Genomic DNA, 21797 nt, shown 5'->3' with positions numbered 1-21797 from the left:
GTGCCGTAGCCTCATCAGGGATAATGTTCCTGACAGCTTGTAGACCATCCTCATGTGGAACATTGGTGTAAAGAGCTTCTACATCCATGGTGGCCAGGATGGTGTTTTCAGGAAGATCACCAATACGTTGTAGTTTCCTCAGGAAGTTGGTGGTGTCTCGAAGATAGCTGGGAGTGCTGGTAGCATAGGGTGTGAGGAGAGAGTCCACATCGCCAGATAATCCTGCTGTAAGAGTGCCGATGCCTGAGATGATGGGGCGTCCAGGATTTCCAGGTTTATGGATCTTGTGTAGCAGATAGAATACCCCTGGTCGGGGCTCTAGGGGTGTGTCTGTGTAGATTTGTTCCTGTGCTGTAGCAGAGAGTTTCTTGAGCAGTTGGTGTAGTTTCTTTTAATACTCCTTAGTGGGATGGAGGACAGTGGCCTTTAGAATGTGGTAGAATCCTAGAATACGAGGGTTGGAAGGGACCTCAGGAAGTCATCTAGTCCAACCCCCTGCTCAAAGCAGGACCGATCCCCAATTAAATCGTCCCATCCAGGGCTTTCTCAAGCCCACTCCACTGCTTTCCCTTCATCCACAGAACCAGTTATCTCGTCATAGAAGGCAATTAGATTAGTCAGGCATGACTTGCCCTTGGTGAATCCATGCTGACTGTTCCTGATCACTTTGCTCTCCTCTAAGTGCTTCAGAATTGATTCCTTGAGGACCTGCTCCATGATATTCTACACAACTCAGAGATAGATGTAGGTTTCATTTTTAGAAGGTACACACTATACATTTTAAAACAGTGATTTATTTTGAAAACTTTTCAGGTTAGTTTTACAGCTATATCAGACAATGAATGATTGTTTGGTTATTTCATTTCATTTATTTGCATTTGGTTATTTCATTGTTTGGTTATTTCATTCATGCCACGCGGTGGAGGAGAACATCACCAGACAGATGTTTAAATTGTTTTATTTCACTAAAACAACTACGTTAAGTATTCTGGATTTTTTTCTTCAACAGCAAAGATATAATATTTTAACAGAAAAGCATATGTCCATCGTTTCTCACATTTATCTGCAGACTTCTTCTCCTTGTCCAGATCTATTCCGCCTCCAACATTCTTCTATTCATTCAACTTTTTGAAACTTTGCACTTTTGGAGAGGGGTAAGGGATTGACTCTGTGGACACAAATTTGCAGAGGGACAATAGAGGTGAGGTCTGTTATTTCTCACCTCTCTATATTAATTGATTTTAAAACATTTTGGCTGTTAACAAGCATGTTACCTCTGGAGACACAAAGCCACAGTTTGAGAACTGGGAAACTAAGCATCTGTGATGGGATCTTCTAGACTGAGCACTGAGTCCCATTGGGTAGATGGAAAGATTAGCCTAAATAATCTATACAGAAGCCTGTGGAACCCCATAAAATTGGGTCCCTAATCCATCAACTATTGGAACTCATGTACAAAACTTTTCTTAAACATTCCATGAATATATTGTCTCATACTATAGAATTAGAATTTACAATCCCTATTCCAGGATGAGATATCTTTGAGCTGTAATGTATCTTAATTAAACGTATCTTTAGATAAGTTTTATCCTCAAAAAGCATTTTATCAAAAAAAAATCCAATTTAAATAAAAACACTGATTTTTGTTTAACTCATTGATTTTTATCCAGCCTGGGAAGCAGTGTAAAACATGCCCTGGGATGGAGAATTAAGCAGTTCAACAGTCCAGATTGTACCCTGGGCTATGTCTCACACCCGCTGTCTCCTGGGCCCCAGCATGGCACTGTTGGGCTTTCATCTTCCTGGTCTTGAAAGACACGCTCAGCAGGGCAAACCAGAGAAGGGGAGCCAGCGGACATCCTCAACTCCACTGAGTTTGATTTTGGCTAAATCCTGAACTCCCCCTGGTACGTGAGCAGCTGCTGGGAGCTTCGGGCCCTTGAAATCAGGGCAGGAGCAGTAGCTGCAGCGGCAGCCGGGACCCCCGGGGCTCCAGCGGCGATTTAAAGGGCCCAGGGCTCCGCTGTGGTTCCGGTGGCCGGAGCCCTTCACATCACCGGCCTGGGGAAGCTGCCCCCTGCCGGTGCAGTCAGCGGTGTCCCGGCTCTTGCCGGGTCCGCCAGACTGGATCAGACCGGCTTACTTTCACCTCTGCCAGTGGTCTAAACAATTATGCCACCCCCACTTCTGCTCTCTCTCCTTTTGCCTTCCCTCGCTCCCCCCTGCAAATCTGGCCCAGTCAGCTCAAACAACCAGAGGTTTTGGGCCAGTCGCCGGTGACCAGAGAGGCGGTGAGAGCAAGGCCTCTGCCAGCCCAATATGGAGAGAAGTTTGCCGCAGACGGGCTGATCAGCCAGCGGCCGGTGCCCGGTCAGTCCTGCAGGGAGGCTGCGAGCGAGACAATGCTGACAGGAGAAGTTTCGAGGCGGGATGACCCCTTACTGCTGGGAGAAGCTCCCCGAGCCCAGGGGCGGTTGGGTCCCCAGGGGGCAGGGGCTGGATTACTGTGGGTTGATCGCTAGGACCCAGGAGCGGCTGGGGGGCGGCTCTGGGGGGAGCGATCGCTGGGCTCAGGCCCGGCCCAGGAAATGACTCGCAGCCGCTGCGGGGACTCTGGCTCCCGGCGAGATCCCCGAGCCCCGGCGGCTGGTGCTGGGAGCCCGGAGCCCGGGCTGCAGCCGGGAGAGGGGAACCTCCAGCCGGGCCCTGCCCGCTGCTCCCCGGGAGCCTCTCCCAGGGCAGAGCCCCCAGCCCGGCCAGGGCCCCTTCCCGGCCCGGCCCCTGCCCCGGGGGGCCCCGCTCGGGGGGAAGGTAAGAGAGACCCTCCCATCCCCCCCTTGCAGCGGCCCCCCCCGTCACATCTGGGCTGCAGGGGGAGGAGGATAAAGAGGGGCCGGAGGCGGGTGCAGGGGATGCCGGGGGCAGGCTGGGATGGGGGCAGGGGTGCACGGAAGGGAAGATGGGGCAATGGAGGAGGATCGGGGGACTGTGGGGCTGAGGGGAGCGAGGTCGGGAATGGGGGAGGATGTGAGTGGGGGGCACAGCGAGGGAAAGGGGGGATGTGGGCAGGCGGGCGGAGAGAAGCTCTTCTCAGCTTTGGGAGTGATCAGGGGACTAACCCCTCAGGGTGCAGAAGCTACAAGGAAAAAACCCAACCTCCCCTCAACTCCCCCCCCACGACACACACACCCGGCTCTGAGTGTGTTATTGTCAGACACCCCTGTGGTGGTGGGGTCTGTGTGCCCTGAGTGTTGGGGGCTGCCCAGGGCCGTGGTCTGATTTCCCTGTAGGGTTCAGATCTCAGCCACACCAGAGTCAGACCGGAGTCACTGCTGGCTCAGGCAGGGGGGTGCACGGATGGATCAATGGGATCAACCTCTTCCTGCCTGTCCCTGGGGGCTGCCTGGGGAATCCAGGGCAGCTCAATCTTCAGGTGATGCCACCAGAGGGCTCCAGCAATTGGTAAGGGAGAGGGGTTTACACTGCAATGGGGGGAAATCTCCCAAAGTGGCCTTTCCTTTTGGTTCTTTCCTTTTTTTAGCATTTGGCTCAGAGATGCTGTTACTGGGAGGGCCTGAAGAGTCTTGGGGGAATCGGGGAGTGACATGGACAGAAGTCCCTTCTGTAACCTCCCTCTCGCCCCGACAGGCTGAGGAATCAGGTCCACGTTTCACTAAAGATCGGCCAGTCTTCCAGGGGACAGAGAAGGGAAATGCTGTGATGGAGCCAGCTCAGGTAGGGGAGTCTCAGGGAGCTGCTGGGCTGGGGAGGGAGGAGTCAGGGTTTGATAAACCTACTGATTTACTTAGTAGGCTCCTTGTGGCAGGGAAAGGGGGAGGGGACATTCCCCCATTTCTGAGGCAGGATATCACCACCTCGGCAGGGCTGGGAACATTTTCCAGGCTCCCCAGTGCTGGAGCCTGACCCCACTTGCCTGGGGCTGCTGTGAAATACGAAGGGAAGCTGTCGGGATTCCTGCCCCTGTCCCCGGCTCAGAGCTCTGCTTCCTGTCCCAGTCTGTGGCTGGCAGGCGTGTGGGAAATGAGAAGATCCTGGCGTGCTCCGTGTGCTGGGGCGGACAGGGAGCTCTCACCTTCTCCGCCCCCTGAAGTCTCCTGGCTGCTCTGAGCAGGGTGTGGGTGGGATTTTGCTACTCTGGCCCTCCCACAGCTTCACGTTTTTTTTTTCCTTTCCCCTGAGCAGTGGGATTGTGGCTGGGGCAGCAGGTGCTGAGTGGGGGACTCTTGGTGTTTCAGATGCCGGTGACTTTCGAGGAGGTGGCTATTTATTTCACCCAGGGGCAGGGGGCTCTGCTGGACCCCACTCAGAGAGCCCTCTACAGGGACGTCATGCAGGAGAACTATGAGACGGTGACCTCGCTGGGTAAGGGATTCCCGTCCCCTCAGTTATTAGAAGCTGTGGGGTCTGCGTGTCTTAATGTGGTCAGATTCTTCCCTGGTCAGTTGGAGCAGAGGCGAATGGGTTCCATAATGCACAGCTGCCATGTGAGAAATACATGCATTTCGGTGCCCTCTCCACTGGGACAGGGGAGTCAAAACCCAATGGACACGCTAAACCATCCCCACCCCTCCAGCTTTCAAAGGGGCATAAATCCGCATTGTCTTGTCTGTATTGTTTCTTGGCTGCACAAGCTAGTCAGCAAGGCCCCCAGAGCGCACAGATCCTGGGAACGCCTAGTGAGGGTGTAGTAATAATTCAACTCACCTCCCCAGACAACGTCCTCTGCGCAAGGGGGCTCAGTGACCCTGTTCCCATCCTCTTGGATTCCACGTTCCTCCAGCAGAGCACAGGGACAGGTTCCACTCACGGAACGTCCTTTGTGACAAATCCTCCACCGATGGTCCATGCACCCTGATCTGGACTCATTTCACCTTCTGCACAGGATTTCCCATTCCCAAACCTGAGCTTATCGCCCGGCTGGAACGAGGGGAAGAGCTGTGGGTGTCCGATCTCCAGGATTTCAAGGACAGAAGGCTTCGGAGATGCACCAGCACAGGTGAGGCCTGACAGAGAAACCATCCAGGGAATGAAGGAAAAAGTTGAGAATCCCAAAATACGATGTGAGTAACGCCCTCAGTTCTTCTTCATCTCACCGAGAGCAGGGCTCTGGTCAGCAGATATTGCTCACGTCATTCCACCCTTCCCGTCTCTCCTTTCTTGTAAGTGTTAGGGTGGGATGTGGAGGCAGAATCGAATTGCTCAGTCTTTGTGTTGGCTTTTCCCTCAGTGCTATTCCTCTTTCTCCCCAGCACAATGACTCCTCTCTGGATTGTGTCTCTCCCAGCAGGTGCTGAGCGAGCGAGTGAGAAGAAGGAGGGGAATCATCATGAGGCAGTTCCTGGGGAAGTGGAACCACAGGGGACCTTTTTGGGAAGAGCTGAAGGGAATTTTTCCCATTGCTGGAATCAGGGAGAAGCCTGGGGAAATTGGCACAGGTCAGAGAGGCTTCTGATAAACCAACCCAGGAAGAAAGTGGATGAATCTGTGAATGGTGGGGGAGGAGACGAGAATCCCAGAGAGCAGCAGACAAATCGCAAGGAAGAGACACCCTGGCACTGCCTTGAGTGTGGCAAAGGATTCATTGTGAGATCACAACTTGTTACACATCAAACAGTCCATACGGGAGAGAAACCATTTCAATGCTTGGCCAGTGGGGAAAGCTTCAATAAGCGCAGAGATCTTAATGACCATGGGAGAAGTCACACTATAGACAAGCCCATTCAATGCGTTGAATGCGGGAAATGTTTCAGTTCAAAGTCAGCACTGAATACACATAAGAAAAGCCACACAGGAGAGAGACCCCACAGGTGCTTGGACTGTGGGAAAAGTTTCAAGCAGAAATCAGACCTTGTTCGTCATCAGGCAATCCACACGGGAGAGAGACCCCACAAGTGCTTGCACTGTGGGAAAAGTTTCATACGAAGGTCAGCCCTTGTTCAACATGAGGCAATCCACACAGGAGAGAGACCCCACAAGTGCTTGGACTGTGGGAAAAGTTTCATACAAAGGTCACGCCTGGTTCAGCATCAGGCAGTCCACACAGGAGAGAGACCCCACAAGTGCTTGGACTGTGGGGAAAGTTTCATTTGCAAGTCAGATCTTGCTGATCATCAGGCAATCCACACAGGAGAGAGACCCCACAAGTGCTTGGACTGTGGGAAAAGTTTTGTACGAAGGTCACGCCTTGTTCGTCATCAGGCAATCCACACAGGAGAGAGACCCCACAAGTGCTTGGACTGTGGGAAAAGTTTCATGCAGAGGTCATACCTTGTTAAACATCAGGCAATCCACAAAGGAGAGAGACCCCACAAGTGCTTTGACTGTGGGAAAAGTTTCATGCGGAGGTCACACCTTGTTCATCATCAGGCAATCCACACAGGAGAGAGACCCCACAAGTGCTTGGACTGTGGGAAAAGTTTCATTCAGAGGTCACAACTTGTTCATCATCAGGCAATCCACACAGGAGAGAGACCCCACAAGTGCTTGGACTGTGGGAAAAGTTTCATACAAAGGTCATATCTTGTTTATCATCAAGCAGTCCACACAGGAGAGAGACCCCACAAGTGCTTGGACTGTGGAAAAAGTTTCATACAGAGATCAGTGCTGGTGAAACATCAGAGAATCCACACAGGAGTGAGACCCTATAAGTGCTTGGACTGTGGGAAAAGTTTCGTACGAAGGTCACGCCTTGTTCGTCATCAGGCAATCCACACAGGAGAGAGACCCCACAAGTGCTTGGATTGTGGGAAATGTTTCATAAGAAAGTCACATCTTGTTCAACATCAGGTAGTCCACACAGAAGAGAGACCCCACAAGTGCTTGGACTGTGGGAAAAGTTTCAAGCAGAGGTCATACCTTGTAAAACATCGGGCAGTCCACACAGGAGAGAGACCCCACAAGTGCTTGGACTGGAAAAAGTTTCATACAGAGATCAATGCTGGTGAAACATCAGAGAATCCACACAGGAGTGAGACCCTATAAGTGCTTGGACTGTGGGAAAAGTTTCAGATGGAGACCGATGCTGGTTCAACATCAGGGAATCCACACAGGAGTGAGACCCTATAAGTGCTTGGACTGTGGGAAAAGTTTCACATGGAGACCGGTGCTGGTTCAACATCAGGGAATCCACACAGGAGAGTGACTCTATAAGTGCTTGGACTGTGGGAAAAGTTTCAGACAGAGATCATACCCCATTAAAAATGGGAGAATCCACACAGGATGAACGTGGTCCACTCCCAATGACTGATGAGGAGGGGTCAATACCAAGAGAGGGAAAATTGCTTTTGTAGTGAGCCCGCTTCAGGCCCAAATTGTTGGTTTTAAGTTTGCAAATGAATTGTCGCTCTGGAGTTTCTCTCTGAAGTCTGTGTTTGAAGTTTTTTGGTTGAAGGATGGCTACTTTTAAATCTGTTATTGAATGTCCAGGGAGAGTGAAATGTTCTCCTACTGGCTTTTGTATGTTACCGTTCCTGATGTCATATTTGTGTCCATTTATTCTTTTACATAGAGACTGTCCGGTTTGGCCAATGTACGTGGCAGAGGGGCATTGCTGGCCCATGATGGCATAGATCACATTGATCGATGTGCACGTGAATGTGCCCCTGATGACATGGCTGATATGGTTAGGTCCTATGATGGTGTTGCTAGAGTAGATATGGGGACAGATTTGGCAATGGGATTTGTTGCAGGGATTGGTTCCTGGGTTAGTGTTTCTGTGGTGTGGTGTTGGTGAGTATTTGCTTCAGATTGGGAGCTGTCTGTAAGCGAGGACTGGCCTGCCTCCCATGGTCTGTGAGAACGAATAGTCCTTTTCCAGGATAGGTTATAGATCGTTGATGATGCGCTGGAGAGGTTTTAGCTGGAGGCTGTACATGATGGCCAGTGGTGTTCTGTTATTTCCCTTGTTGGGCCTGTCTTGAAGAAGGTGACTTCTGGGTCTCCATCTTGCTTTGTCAGTCTGTTTCCTCACTTCCCCAGGTGAGTATTGTAGTTTTAAGAGTGCTTGACAAAGATCTTGTAGGTGTTTGTCTCTGCCTGAGGGATTGGAGCAAATGCGGTTGTATCTTGGGGCATGGCTGTAGACAATGGATCGTGTGATGTATCCTGGATGGAAGCTGGAGGCATGTAGGTAAGTATAGAGGTCAGTAGGTTTCCAGTATAGGGTGGTATTTATGTGAGCATCACTTATTTGCACTGTAGTGTCCAGGATCTCTTGTATGGACTGGTCCAGGCTGAGGTCGATGCTGGGGTGGAAATTGTTGAAATCCAGGTGGAATTCTTCAAGGGCCCCCTTCCCATGGGTCCATAGGATGAAGATGTCATCAATGTAGCACAAATAGAGGAGGGGGCGCTCGGGGACGAGAGCTGAGGAAGCATTGTTCTAAGTCAGCCATAAAGATGTTGGCATGCTGTGGGGCCATGCGGGTACCCATAGCAGTCCCGCTGACTTGAAAGTATAAATTGTCCCCAGATCTGAAATGGTTGAGGGTGAGGACAAAGTCACAAAGCTCAGCCACCAGGTGTGCTGTGGCCTCATCAGGGATAATGTTCCTGACAGCTTGTAGGCCATCCTCATGTGGAACATTGGTGTAAAGAGCTTCTACATCCATGGTGGCCAGGATGGTGTTTTCAGGAAGATCACCAATACGTTGTAGCTTCCTCAGGAAGTTGGTGGTGTCTCGAAGATAGCTGGGAGTGCTGGTAGCATAGGGTGTGAGGAGAGAGTCCACATCTCCAGATAATCCTGCTGTAAGAGTGCCGATGCCTGAGATGATGGGGCGTCCAGGATTTCCAGGTTTATGGATCTTGTGTAGCAGATAGAATACCCCTGGTCGGGGCTCTAGGGGTGTGTCTGTGTAGATTTGTTCCTGTGCTGTAGCAGAGAGATTCTTGAGCAGTTGGTGTAGTTTCTTTTGATACTCCTTAGTGGGATGGAGGACAGTGGCCTTTAGAATGTGGTAGAATCCTAGAATATGAGGGTTGGAAGGGACCTCAGGAAGTCATCTAGTCCAACCCCCTGCTCAAAGCAGGACCGATCCCCAATTAAATCGTCCCATCCAGGGCTTTCTCAAGCCTGACATTAAAAACTTCTCAGGAAGGAGATTCCACCACATAGAATCATACAATATTAGGGTTGGAAGGGACCTCAGGAGGTCATCTAGTCCAACCCCCTGCTCAAAGCAGGACCAATCTCCCATTTTTGTCCCACATCCCTAAATGCCCCCCTCAAGGATTGAACTCACAACCCTGGGTTTAGCAGGCCAATGCTCAAACCACTGAGCTATCCTTCCCCCCCCAAAGGTACCACCTCCCTAGGTAACACATTCCAGTGTTTCATCACCCTCCTAGTGAAAAAGTTTTTCCTAATATCCAACCTAAACCTCCCCCACTGCAACTTGAGACCATTACTCCTTGTCCTGTCATCCGCTACCACTGAGAATAGTCTAGATCCATCCTCTTTGGAACCTCCTTTCAGGTAGCTGAAAGCAGCTATCAAATCTCCCCTCATTCTTCTCTTCTGTAGACTAAATAATCCCAGATCCCTCAGCCTCTCTTCGTAAGTCATGTGTTCCAGTCCCCTAATCATTTTTGTTGCCCTCCGCTGGACTCTCTCCAATATTTCCACATCCTTCTTGTAGTGTGGGGCCCAAAACTGGACACAGTACTCCAGATGAGGCCTCACCAATGTCGAATAGAGGGGAACGATCACGTCCCTCGATCTGCTGCCAATGCCCCTACTTATTCATCCCAAAATGCCATTGGCCTTCTTGGCTACAAGGGCACACTGTTGACTCATATCCAGCTTCTCATCCACTGTCACCCCTAGGTCCTTTTCTGCAGAACTGCTGCCAAGCCTTTCGGTCCCTAGTCTGTAGCGGTGCATTGCATTCTTCCATCCTAAGTGCAGGACTCTGCACTTGTCCTTGTTGAACCTCATCAGATTTCTTTTGGCCCAATCCTCCAATTTGTCTAGGTCCCTCTGTATCCTATCGCTACCCTCCAGCGTATCTACCGCTCCTCCCAGTTTAGTGTCGTCTGCAAACTTGCTGAGGGTGCAGTCCACACCATCCTCCAGATCATTCATGAAGATATTGAAGAAAAGCGGCCCCAGGACCGACCCTTGGGGCACTCCGCTTGATACTGGCTGCCACCTAGACATGGAGCCATTGATCACTACCCATGGAGCCCAACAATCTAGCCAATTTTCTACCCACCTTATAGTGCACTTGTCCAGCCCATACTTCTTTAACTTGCTGACAAGAAGACTGTGGGAGACAGTGTCAAAAGCTTTGCTAAAGTCAAGGAACACTACGTCCACTGCTTTCCCTTCATCCACAGAACCAGTTATCTTGTCATAGAAAAGTTGTAGGAAAGTTGCCTGGCAGTCTCCTGTTCATAATTGTTAGGGGAAATTAACCTAGTTAGCATATGTGACTCCATTTTGGGTTTCCTCTCCGCCGTTAACTAGAAGTGAGCACATCACGTACCAAGGAAGGAGGATCCTTCAGAGTGGACACCTGGACAGTTTCAAGATAAGGGAAACAAAGGAGACAGGAACTAGCGGACATGCCTGAAATAGCTGCTAATTCAGCGTTTTTGCAGGGGCAAGGTGGATTGGTGATAGATAAGGAGAAGGCCTGTTTGTTGGGTTATGTGCCCTGAGGCTCACAGGCAGGATGTTTTGCCAACAGTATCTAATCTTTGTGTAACCTGTAATCGGGGTCCCGCTCTGCTTAAGAGAACGGTACCACGCTTGAGCGTAATAAACCTACAAACTCTGAGACACTCTGCAGTCTGTCTTTATTTGGTTGCCTCAGCCTAGAAACGAAGTGTAAGTGTCCTAACTGGAATAATTCGTAACAGTTGCTGTGAAATAGGAAGGGAAGCTGTCGGGATTCCTGACCCCATCCCCGGCTCAAAGCTGGACCTGGGCCAAGCCTGGGGAGGGGCTCCTCTCCCTGCCTGCCTCCACGGCCCTCCATAGCCTGCAGTTCAGCTGCGTAGCCTGACGGGAACACAGTTTCTGACCCCCGACCTTCCGTTAGCAGAGTGATTGCTAGTCCCTGAGTTCCCCCTTCGGGGCCAGGTTGTCTCATTCCCAAATAGTCTCGCATTGCTCCAGGCCGTGCTGAAAAGCATTTAGTGTTTGTACATTTTATCCCTTATGGGCCAGAATTAACTAGATGCTAAAAAGGTGGGAGAAGGGACAATAAAATGTGGAGTTTTCGCTTCTGTGCTATTTCAGGGCAACGGGGTGAGTGCGAGAGATTCCCTCCTTCCCCTCTCACTGTCACGCTCCTCTCTCCACACAGCAGCCTCTGTCCCAGCCATGGAAAGTTTAACCTGCCTCCGTTCTATCCCTCCATCTCCCACGGTGTCACGTACCACCCTGTCCCCGGCTCTCCATGCTTAGGAGTCACAGCTTTGATGTCTGTGATCTTAGTCAGACTCCTAAGGGGGGACTCACCATCTACTAAGTAGCACTCGCTAGGCACGGGTCATGGGTTCCAAAACTCTGTGAATGGAGAGAGGCTGGGGATAAGTATTAATACTTGGTGGTATGGGCTCCTTTGTGAGGGCCTTACATGCTAATTGCACTTCCTCCTCGCTCCACTGGGGAATATCAGAGCTCATTTTGATTCCATTAGGAGTCTAGTTCCAGGCCGCTGAGCTCACTTGGGGCTCATGGTGCACCAGCCCTGAGGCTCCCCTCCTACAGGCTGAATTCACCAAAGAGCTGAACTGACTAAGAGCTGAAATCGCTGAGCGCTGTGTTAAGTAGTGGGGGAGCCTGACGATCTATTGTGGAGCAGTTTGCGGGAGTGCCTTGTGGACAGGCTGGTGGAGCAGTTCATAGGACGGCGGGAGCTGCTGGTGGGCTGCAGAGCGGAGCTGAGCGAAGCAGTTCGTGGGGCGGCGAGCGAGCGGAGCGGAGGCCTATGGAGCTGTGGGGTGCTCAGCTTCAGATCATGTAAGGTGCCTCTTACCCCCGCCCCCATCTCCACCCAGGTTGGGAGGTAAAGCTCTGCAGATAAACTTTCGAACTCTGGAGCTGCCCTGACCAGGGACAGAGACTTTTGGGTTATTGGGCTTTTGGGACTTTGGGTGATTCGGGGTTGCTGGACTCAAGAACCAAAGGGAAAGGGCATGCCCCAATTTGCTTGGGGTGGGTTTTTTTGCTCATGGGTTGTGTTACGAATCCTGTTGGTGGTGTTTCCCCAACATAATGCCACATTGTTTCTCTCTGTTATTAAAAGGCTTTTTGCTACACTCAGACTATGTGCTTGCCAGAGGGGAAGTATTGCCTCTTGGAGGCGCCCAGCGGGGGTGGTATATATTTGTCCCAGGTCACTGGGTGGGGGCTCGAGCCGGTTTGCATTGTGTTATTGGAATGGATCCCCTAGATACTGAACCCGGCCCTTGTTGCTGCCAACTCTGACGGGCCAAGGGTTACATGAGTCTAACCCACCTGCCCCCTGGTTCCTTCCTCCTCCATCGGAAAGCAGAACTTGTCCCTGACGCGTTCCCAGCACTTCTGGCACAGTGGGTGCTGTTAGGGTGGCCACGTGCCCGGTTTTCAACCATGAAGTCCAGTGGAAAAGGGGACCTGACAGTGTCCGATCACATCTACTGACCGGACAGCCAAAGTCGAGTTACTGTGGGTGGGAAGGCACTGGGTCATCACTCCCATCAGAGCCGACTCAGCCGGGGCTGCCTCCTACCTGCACTGGGCAGCTGCAGCTCCCAGCCCCGGCTCCACAGACAAGCCCTTCCTGACCTAGGCAGGGAAGGGGGAAAGAGAAGTGGAGGGCGGGTAGACCCTTGGAGGAAGAGGTGGAGTTGGAGCAGGGCCTTGGAGGGAAGAGGTGGGGCAGGGATGGGACCTTGGGGGGAAGAGGCGGGGCAGGGGAGGTTGCAGCACTCCGACTTGAGTGTCCATTTTTAAAATATTCCCAAATTGGCAACCCAAGTCGCTAGCTGAGAGGTTGTCAAATTTTTTAGCAAATATAGAAATACCCTTTTTCACAGCAGCGGATTTACTAACTACCAATAAAAAATTAGGATTTTCATGTTTATCGGAGAAAGGGGATTGTTGGCCCCTTACTGAAACTTAAGGGGTTGGCCATTAGTTAGGCCGTCTCCTAACACCAAAAGAAAGGGGATTAATAAATTGTATTTGTTCTTAACTCTGTGCAATGATGAAGGAAGCATCCAGAGTGGAGAGAACACCCCACAATGGGGACAGCTGTCCTGAGTGATCACAAGATTGGGGGTCGAGCGCCTCAGGAGCCCTGGGCCCAGCCTTGGGGTTACGGGGGTCCAGAGTGGAAGCGGGCAGGGGGAGGGGTCCTCGAGGTCATGCAGGCCTCTGGGTAAAGGACTCAGATCCTTTTGCTTGCCAGTTCCTCTGGGGCTTGGTAGAAGCCAGAAAAGTTCCCCACACTAGGAGGAGTGTTCCCCCTTCTTACCTCTCTGCATATTGATTGGTTTCTAGTAAAGTTAATTGGGATTATAGGGGCAAGTGTGAGAGCGGGCACCAGCGAGAGTTGCTGGCCACCCTCTGAGGCCACCAAATTTGGTGGTGTGAACCCCTGGGCAAGATGCTCATGATGGTCCCTTGTGACCTTGGAGCCTGGGAGTGTAACAGGAGCCGGGCACAGGGATGCTGATCCTTCGGTGAGTTGATCGCTAGGACCCAGGAGCGGCTGGGGGGCGGCTCTGGGGGGAGCGATCGCGGGGCTCAGGCCCGGCCCAGGAAGTGACTCGCAGCCGCTGCGGGGACTCTGGCTCCCGGCGAGATCCCCGCGCCCCGGCGGCTGGTGCTGGGAGCCCGGAGCCCGGGCTGCAGCCGCGAGAGGGGAACCTCCAGCCGGGCCCTGCCCGCTGCTCCCCGGGAGCCTCTCCCAGGGCAGAGCCCCCAGCCCGGCCAGGGCCCCTTCCCGGCCCAGCCCCTGCCCCGGGGGGCCCCGCTCGGGGGGAAGGTAAGAGAGACCCTCCCATCCCCCCCTGCAGCGGGGCCCATCCCCGTCACATCTGGGCTGCAGGGGGAGGAGGATAAAGAGGGGCCGGAGGCGGGTGCAGGGGATGCCGGGGGCAGGCTGGGATGGGGGCAGGGGTGCACGGAAGGGAAGATGGGGCAATGGAGGAGCATCGGGGACTGTGGGGCTGAGGGGAGCGAGGTCGGGAATGGGGGAGGATGTGAGTGGGGGGCACAGCGAGGGAAAGGGGGGATGTGGGCAGGCGGGCGGAGAGAAGCTCTTCTCAGCTTTGGGAGCGATCAGGGGTCTAACCCCTCAGGGTGCAGAAGCTACACGGAAAAAACCCAGCCCCCCCTCAAACCGCCCCCCCACGACACACACACCCGGCTCTGAGTGTGTTATTGACAGACACCCCTGTGGTGGTGGGGTCTGTGTGCCCTTGAGTGTTGGGGGCTGCCCAGGGCCCTGGTCTGATTTCCCTGTAGGGTTCAGATCTCAGCTGCACCAGAGTCAGACCGGAGTCACTGCTGGCTCAGGCAGGGGGGTGTGCGGATGGGCCAATGGGATCAGCCTCTTCCTGCCTGTCCCTGGGGGCTGCCGGGGGAGTCCAGGGCAGCTCAATCTTCAGGTGATGCCACCAGAGGGCTCCAGGTATTGCTAAGGGAGAGGAATTTACACTGCAATGGGGGGAAATCTCCCAAAGTGGCCCTTTTGATTCTTCCCTTTTCTTTAGCATTTGGCTCAGATACGCTGTTACTGGGAGGGTCTGAAGAGTCTGGGGGGAATCGGGGTGTGACAAGGACAGAAGCCCCTTCTGTAACCTCCCTCTCGCCCCGACAGGCTGAGGAATCAGGTCCACGTTTCACTAAAAATCGGCCAGTCTTCCAGAGGAGAGAGAAGGGAAATGGCTGTGTTGGAGCCAGCTCAGGTAGGGGAGTTTCAGGGTGCTGCTGAGCGGGGCAGGGAGGAGTTAGGGTTTGATAAACCTACTGATTTACTAAGTAGGCCCATTGTGGCAGGGAAAGGGGGAGGGGACATTCCCCCATTTCTCAGGCAGGATATAACCACCTCGGCAGGGCTGGGACCATTTTCCAGGCTCCCAGTGCTGGAGCCTGACCCCATTTGCCTGGGGCTGCTGTGAAATAGGAAGGGAAGCTGTCAGGATTCCTGCCCCTGTCCCCGGCTCAGAGCTCTGCTTCCTGTCCCAGTCTGTGGCTGGCAGGCGTGTGGGAAATGAGAAGATCCTGGCGTGCTCCGTGTGCTGGGGCGGACAGGGAGCTCTCACCTTCTCCGCCCCCTGAAGCCTCCTGGCTGCTCTGAGCAGGGTGTGGGTGGGATTCTGCTACTCTGGCCCTCCCACAGCTTCACGTTTTTTTTTCCTTTCCCATGAGTAGTGGGATTGTGTCTGGGGCAGCAGGTGCTGAGTGGGGGACTCTTGGTGTTTCAGATGCCGGTGACCTTCGAGGAGGTGGCTATTTATTTCACCCAGGGGCAGAGGGCTCTGCTGGACCCCGCTCAGAGAGCCCTCTACAGGGACGTCATGCAGGAGAACTATGAGACGGTGACCTCGCTGGGTAAGGGATTCCCGTCCCCTCAGTTATTAGAAGCTGTGCGGTCTACGTGTCTTAATGTGGTGAGGTTTTTCCCTGGTCAGTTGGAGCAGAGGCGAATGGGTTCCATAATGCACAGCTGCCATGTGAGAAATACATGCATTTCGGTGCCCTCTCCACTGGGACACGGGAGTCAAAACCCAATGGACAAGCTAAACCATCCCCACCCCTCCAGCTTTCAAAGGGGCATAAATCCGCATTGTCTTGTCTTGTCTGTGTTGTTTCTTGGCTACACATACAATCTCTGTTCATCTCCCTCCTTGGGAATAGCTCCAGGCATGGGGAGGGCTCTGGGCTCTGCAGGTTTAGAAAGAGGTACGCTGAAGTCGAGACCTGTGTGTGAGTCAGCAAGGCCCCCAGAGCGCACAGATCCTGAGAACGCCTAGTGAGGGTGTAGTAATAATTCAACTCACCTCCCCAGACAACGTCCTCTGCGTAAGGGGGCTCAGTGACCCTGTTCCCATCCTCTTGGATTCCACGTTCCTCCAGCAGAGCACAGGGACAGGTTCCACTCACGGAACGTCCTTTGTGACAAATCCTCCACTGAGGGTCCATGCACCCTGATCTGGACTCATTTCACCTTCTGCACAGGATTTCCCATTCCCAAACCTGAGCTTATCGCCCGGCTGGAACGAGGGGAAGAGCTGTGGGTGTCCGATCTCCAGGATTTCAAGGACAGAAGGCTTCGGAGATGCACCAGCACAGGTGAGGCCTGACAGAGAAACCATCCAGGGAATGAAGGAAAAAGTTGAGAATCCCAAAATACGATGTGAGTAACGCCCTCAGTTCTTCTTCATCTCACCGAGAGCAGGGCTCTGGTCAGCAGATATTGCTCACGCCATTCCACCCTTCCCGTCTCTCCTTTCTTGTAAGTGTTAGGGTGGGATGTGGAGGCAGAATGCAATTGCTCAGTCTTTGTGTTGGCTTTTCCCTCAGTGCTATTCCTCTTTCTCCCCAGCACAATGACTCCTCTCTGGATTGTGTCTCTCCCAGCAGGTGCTGAGCGAGCGAGTGAGAAGAAGGAGGGGAATCATCATGAGGCAGTTCCTGGGGAAGTGGAACCACAGGGGACCTTTTTGGGAAGAGCTGAAGGGAATTTTTCCCATTGCTGGAATCAGGGAGAAGCCTGGGGAAATTGGCACAGGTCAGAGAGGCTTCTGATAAACCAACCCAGGAAGAAAGTGGATGAATCTGTGAATGGTGGGGGAGGAGACGAGAATCCCAGAGAGCAGCAGACAAATCCCAAGGAAGAGACACCCTGGCACTGCCTTGAGTGTGGGAAAGGATTCATTGTGAGATCACAACTTGTTACACATCAAACAGTCCATACGGGAGAGAAACCATTTCCATGCTTGGACAGTGGGGAAAGCTTCAATAAGCACAGAGATCTTAATGACCATGGGAGAAGTCACACTGTAGACAAGCCCATTCAATGCGTTGAATGCGGGAAATGTTTCAGTTCAAAGTCAGCACTAAATTCACATGAGAAAAGCCACACAGGAGAGAGACCCCACAGGTGCTTGGTCTGTGGGAAAAGTTTCAAGCAGAAATCAGACCTTGTTCGTCATCAGGCTATCCACACGGGAGAGAGACCCCACAAGTGCTTGGATTGTGGGAAAAGTTTCATAACAAAGTCACACCTTGTTCAACATCAGGCAATCCACACAGGAGAGAGACCCCACAAGTGCTTGGATTGTGGGAAAAGTTTCATACAAAGGTCACACCTTGTTCAACATCAGGTAGTCCACACAGAAGAGAGACCCCACAAGTGCTTGGACTGTGGGAAAAGTTTCAAGCAGAGGTCATACCTTGTAAAACATCGGGCAGTCCACACAGGAGAGAGACCCCACAAGTGCTTGGACTGTGGGAAAAGTTTCAAGGAGAGGTCATACTTTGTAAAACATCGGGCAGTCCACACAGGGGAGAGACCCCACAAGTGCTTTGACTGTGGGAAAAGTTTCATAACAAAGTCACACCTTGTTCAACATCAGGTAGTCCACACAGAAGAGAGACGCCACAAGTGCTTGGACTGTGGGAAAAGTTTCATTCATAGGTCACACCTTGTTCATCATCGGGCAATCCACACAGGAGAGAGACCCCACAAGTGCTTGGACTGTGGGAAAAGTTTCATACAAAGGTCATATCTTGTTTATCATCAAGCAATCCACACAGGAGAGAGACCCCACAAGTGCTTGGACTGTGGAAAAAGTTTCATACAGAGATCAGTGCTGGTGAAACATCAGAGAATCCACACACGAGTGAGACCCTATAAGTGCTTGGACTGTGGGAAAAGTTTCGTACGAAGGTTACGCCTTGTTCGTCATCAGGTAATCCACACAGGAGAGAGACCCCACAAGTGCTTGGATTGTGGGAAAAGTTTCATAAGAAAGTCACACCTTGTTCAACATCAGGTAGTCCACACAGAAGAGAGACCCCACAAGTGCTTGGACTGTGGGAAAAGTTTCAAGCAGAGGTCATACCTTGTAAAACATCGGGCAGTCCACACAGGAGAGAGACCCCACAAGTGCGTGGACTGTGGGAAAAGTTTCATACAAAGGTCAGGTCTTGTTTATCATCAAGCAATCCACACAGGAGAGAGACCCCACAAGTGCTTGGACTGTGGAAAAAGTTTCATACAGAGATCAATGCTGGTGAAACATCAGAGAATCCACACAGGAGTGAGACCCTATAAGTGCTTGGACTGTGGGAAAAGTTTCACATGGAGACCGGCGCTGGTTAAACATCAGAGAATCCACACAGGAGTGAGACCCTATAAGTGCTTGGACTGTGGGAAAAGTTTCACATGGAGACCGGTGCTGGTTCAACATCAGGGAATCCACACAGGAGAGTGACTCTATAAGTGCTTGGACTGTGGGAAAAGTTTCAGACAGAGATCATACCCCATTAAAAATGGGAGAATCCACACAGGATGAACGTGGTCCACTCCCAATGACTGATGAGGAGGGGTCAATACCAAGAGAGGGAAAATTGCTTTTGTAGTGAGCCCGCTTCAGGCCCAAATTGTTGGTTTTAAGTTTGCAAATGAATTGTCGCTCTGCAGTTTCTCTCTGAAGTCTGTGTTTGAAGTTTTTTGGTTGAAGGATGGCTACTTTTAAATCTGTTATTGAATGTCCAGGGAGACTGAAATGTTCTGCTACTGGCTTTTGTACGTTACCATTCCTGATGTCGTATTTGTGTCCATTTATTCTTTTACATAGAGACTGTCCGGTTTGGCCAATGTACGTGGCAGAGGGGCATTGCTGGCCCATGATGGCATAGATCACATTGATCGATGTGCACGTGAATGTGCCCCTGATGACATGGCTGATATGGTTAGGTCCTATGATGGTGTTGCTAGAGTAGATATGGGGACAGATTTGGCAATGGGATTTGTTGCAGGGATTGGTTCCTGGGTTAGTGTTTCTGTGGTGTGGTGTTGGTGAGTATTTGCTTCAGATTGGGAGCTGTCTGTAAGCGAGGACTGGCCTGCCTCCCATGGTCTGTGAGAACGAGTAGTCCTTTTCCAGGATAGGTTATAGATCGTTGATGATGCGCTGGAGAGGTTTTAGCTGGAGGCTGTACATGATGGCCAGTGGTGTTCTGTTATTTCCCTTGTTGGGCCTGTCTTGAAGAAGGTGACTTCTGGGTCTCCATCTTGCTTTGTCAGTCTGTTTCCTCACTTCCCCAGGTGAGTATTGTAGTTTTAAGAGTGCTTGACAAAGATCTTGTAGGTGTTTGTCTCTGCCTGAGGGATTGGAGCAAATGCGGTTGTATCTTGGGGCATGGCTGTAGACAATGGATCGTGTGATGTATCCTGGATGGAAGCTGGAGGCATGTAGGTAAGTATAGAGGTCAGTAGGTTTCCAGTATAGGGTGGTATTTATGTGAGCATCACTTATTTGCACTGTAGTGTCCAGGATCTCTTGTATGGACTGGTCCAGGCTGAGGTCGATGCTGGGGTGGAAATTGTTGAAATCCAGGTGGAATTCTTCAAGGGCCTCCTTCCCATGGGTCCATAGGATGAAGATGTCATCAATGTAGCGCAAATAGAGGAGGGGGCGCTAGGGGACGAGAGCTGAGGAAGCGTTGTTCTAAGTCAGCCATAAAGATGTTGGCATGCTGTGGGGCCATGCGGGTACCCCTAGCAGTCCTGCTGACTTGAAAGTATAAATTGTCCCCAGATCTGAAATGGTTGAGGGTGAGGACAAAGTCACAAAGCTCAGCCACCAGGTGTGCTGTGGCCTCAGCAGGGATAATGTTCCTGACAGCTTGTAGACCATCCTCATGTGGAACATTGGTGTAAAGAGCTTCTACATCCATGGTGGCCAGGATGGTGTTTTCAGGAAGATCACCAATATGTTGTAGTTTCCTCAGGAAGTTGGTGGTGTCTCGAAGATAGCTGGGAGTGCTGGTAGCATAGGGTGTGAGGAGAGAGTCCACATCGCCAGATAATCCTGCTGTAAGAGTGCCGATGCCTGAGATGATGGGGCGTCCAGGATTTCCAGGTTTATGGATCTTGTGTAGCAGATAGAATACCCCTGGTCGGGGCTCTAGGGGTGTGTCTGTGTAGATTTGTTCCTGTGCTGTAGCAGAGAGTTTCTTGAGCAGTTGGTGTAGTTTCTTTTGATACTCCTTAGTGGGATGGAGGACAGTGGCCTTTAGAATGTGGTAGAATCCTAGAATCCTAGAATATGAGGGTTGGAAGGGACCTCAGGAAGTCATCTAGTCCAACCCCCTGCTCAAAGCAGGACCGATCCCCAATTAAATCGTCCCATCCAGGGCTTTCTCAAGCCCACTCCACTGCTTTCCCTTCATCCACAGAACCAGTTATCTCGTCATAGAAGGCAATTAGATTAGTCAGGCATGACTGGCCCTTGGTGAATCCATGCTGACTGTTCCTGATCACTTTGCTCTCCTCTAAGTGCTTCAGAATTGATTCCTTGAGGACCTGCTCCATGATATTCTACACAACTCAGAGATAGATGTAGGTTTCATTTTTAGAAGGTACACACTATACATTTTAAAACAGTGATTTATATTGAAAACTTTTCAGGTTAGTTTTACAGCTATATCAGACAATGAATGATTGTTTGGTTATTTCATTTCATTTATTTGCATTTGGTTATTTCATTGTTTGGTTATTTCATTCATGCCACGCGGTGGAGGAGAACATCACCAGACAGATGTTTAAATTGTTTCATTTCACTAAAACAACTATGTTAAGTATTCTGGATTTTTATCTTTGCTGTTGAAGAAATAATATTTTAACAGAAAAGCATATGTCCATCGTTTCTCACATTTATCTGCAGACTTCTTCTCCTTGTCCAGATCTATTCCGCCTCCAACATTCTTCTATTCATTCAACTTTTTGAAACTTTGCACTTTTGGAGAGGGGTAAGGGATTGACTCTGTGTACACAAATTTGCAGGGGGACAGTAGAGGTGAGGTCTGTTTTTTCTCACCTCTCTATATTAATTGATTTTAAAACATTTTGGCTGTTCACAAGCATGTTACCTCTGGAGACACAAAGCCACAGTTTGAGAACTGGGAAACTAAGCATCTCTGATGGGATCTTCTAGACTGAGCACTGAGTCCCATTGGGTAGATGGAAAGATTAGCCTAAATAATCTATACAGAAGCCTGTGGAACCCCATAAAATTGGGTCCCTAATCCATCAACTATTGGAACTCATGTACAAAACTTTTCTTAAACATTCCATGAATATATTGTCTCATACTATAGAATTAGAATTTACAATCCCTATTCCACGATGAGATATCTTTGAGCTATAATGTATCTTAATTAAACGTATCTTTAGATAAGTTTTTTCCTCAAAAAGCATTTTATCAAAAAAAAAAATCCAATTTAAATAAAAACACTGATTTTTGTTTAACTCATTGATTTTTATCCAGCCTGGGAAGCAGTGTAAAACATGCCCTGGGATGGAGAATTAAGCAGTTCAACAGTCCAGATTGTACCCTGGGGTATGTCTCACACCCGCTGTCTCCTGGGCCCCAGCATGGCACTGTTGGGCTTTCATCATCCTGGTCTTGAAAGACTCGCTCAGCAGGGCAAACCAGAGAAGGGGAGCCAGCGGACATCCTCAACTCCACTGAGTTTGATTTTGGCTAAATCCTGAACTCCCCCTGGTACGTGAGCAGCTGCTGAGAGCTTCGGGCCCTTGAAA

The 21797-nt window shown here is 51.0% G+C and overlaps 1 protein-coding gene across 1 annotated transcript; it reads left to right on the top strand.

Moving 5' to 3' along the window:
- Positions 1–3136: 3136 nt before the first annotated feature.
- On the top strand, positions 3137–21661 carry LOC140897583 (uncharacterized). Its single transcript, XM_073310366.2, has 5 exons — positions 3137–3735; positions 4257–4383; positions 4904–5017; positions 5306–6863; positions 17070–21661. The coding sequence occupies exons 1-5, from the start codon at positions 3358–3360 to the stop codon at positions 18460–18462; spliced, it is 3570 nt and encodes a 1189-aa protein (XP_073166467.2). The 5' UTR covers positions 3137–3357; the 3' UTR covers positions 18463–21661.
- The last annotated feature ends 136 nt before the right edge of the window (positions 21662–21797 follow it).

Source organism: Lepidochelys kempii, chromosome 14 (genome assembly GCF_965140285.1).
Source record: "Lepidochelys kempii isolate rLepKem1 chromosome 14, rLepKem1.hap1, whole genome shotgun sequence".
NCBI classification, from domain to species: domain Eukaryota; kingdom Metazoa; phylum Chordata; order Testudines; family Cheloniidae; genus Lepidochelys; species Lepidochelys kempii.
The sequence above is the reverse complement of the archived record's forward strand: the minus strand, read 5'-3'. Positions and strand labels throughout refer to the sequence as shown.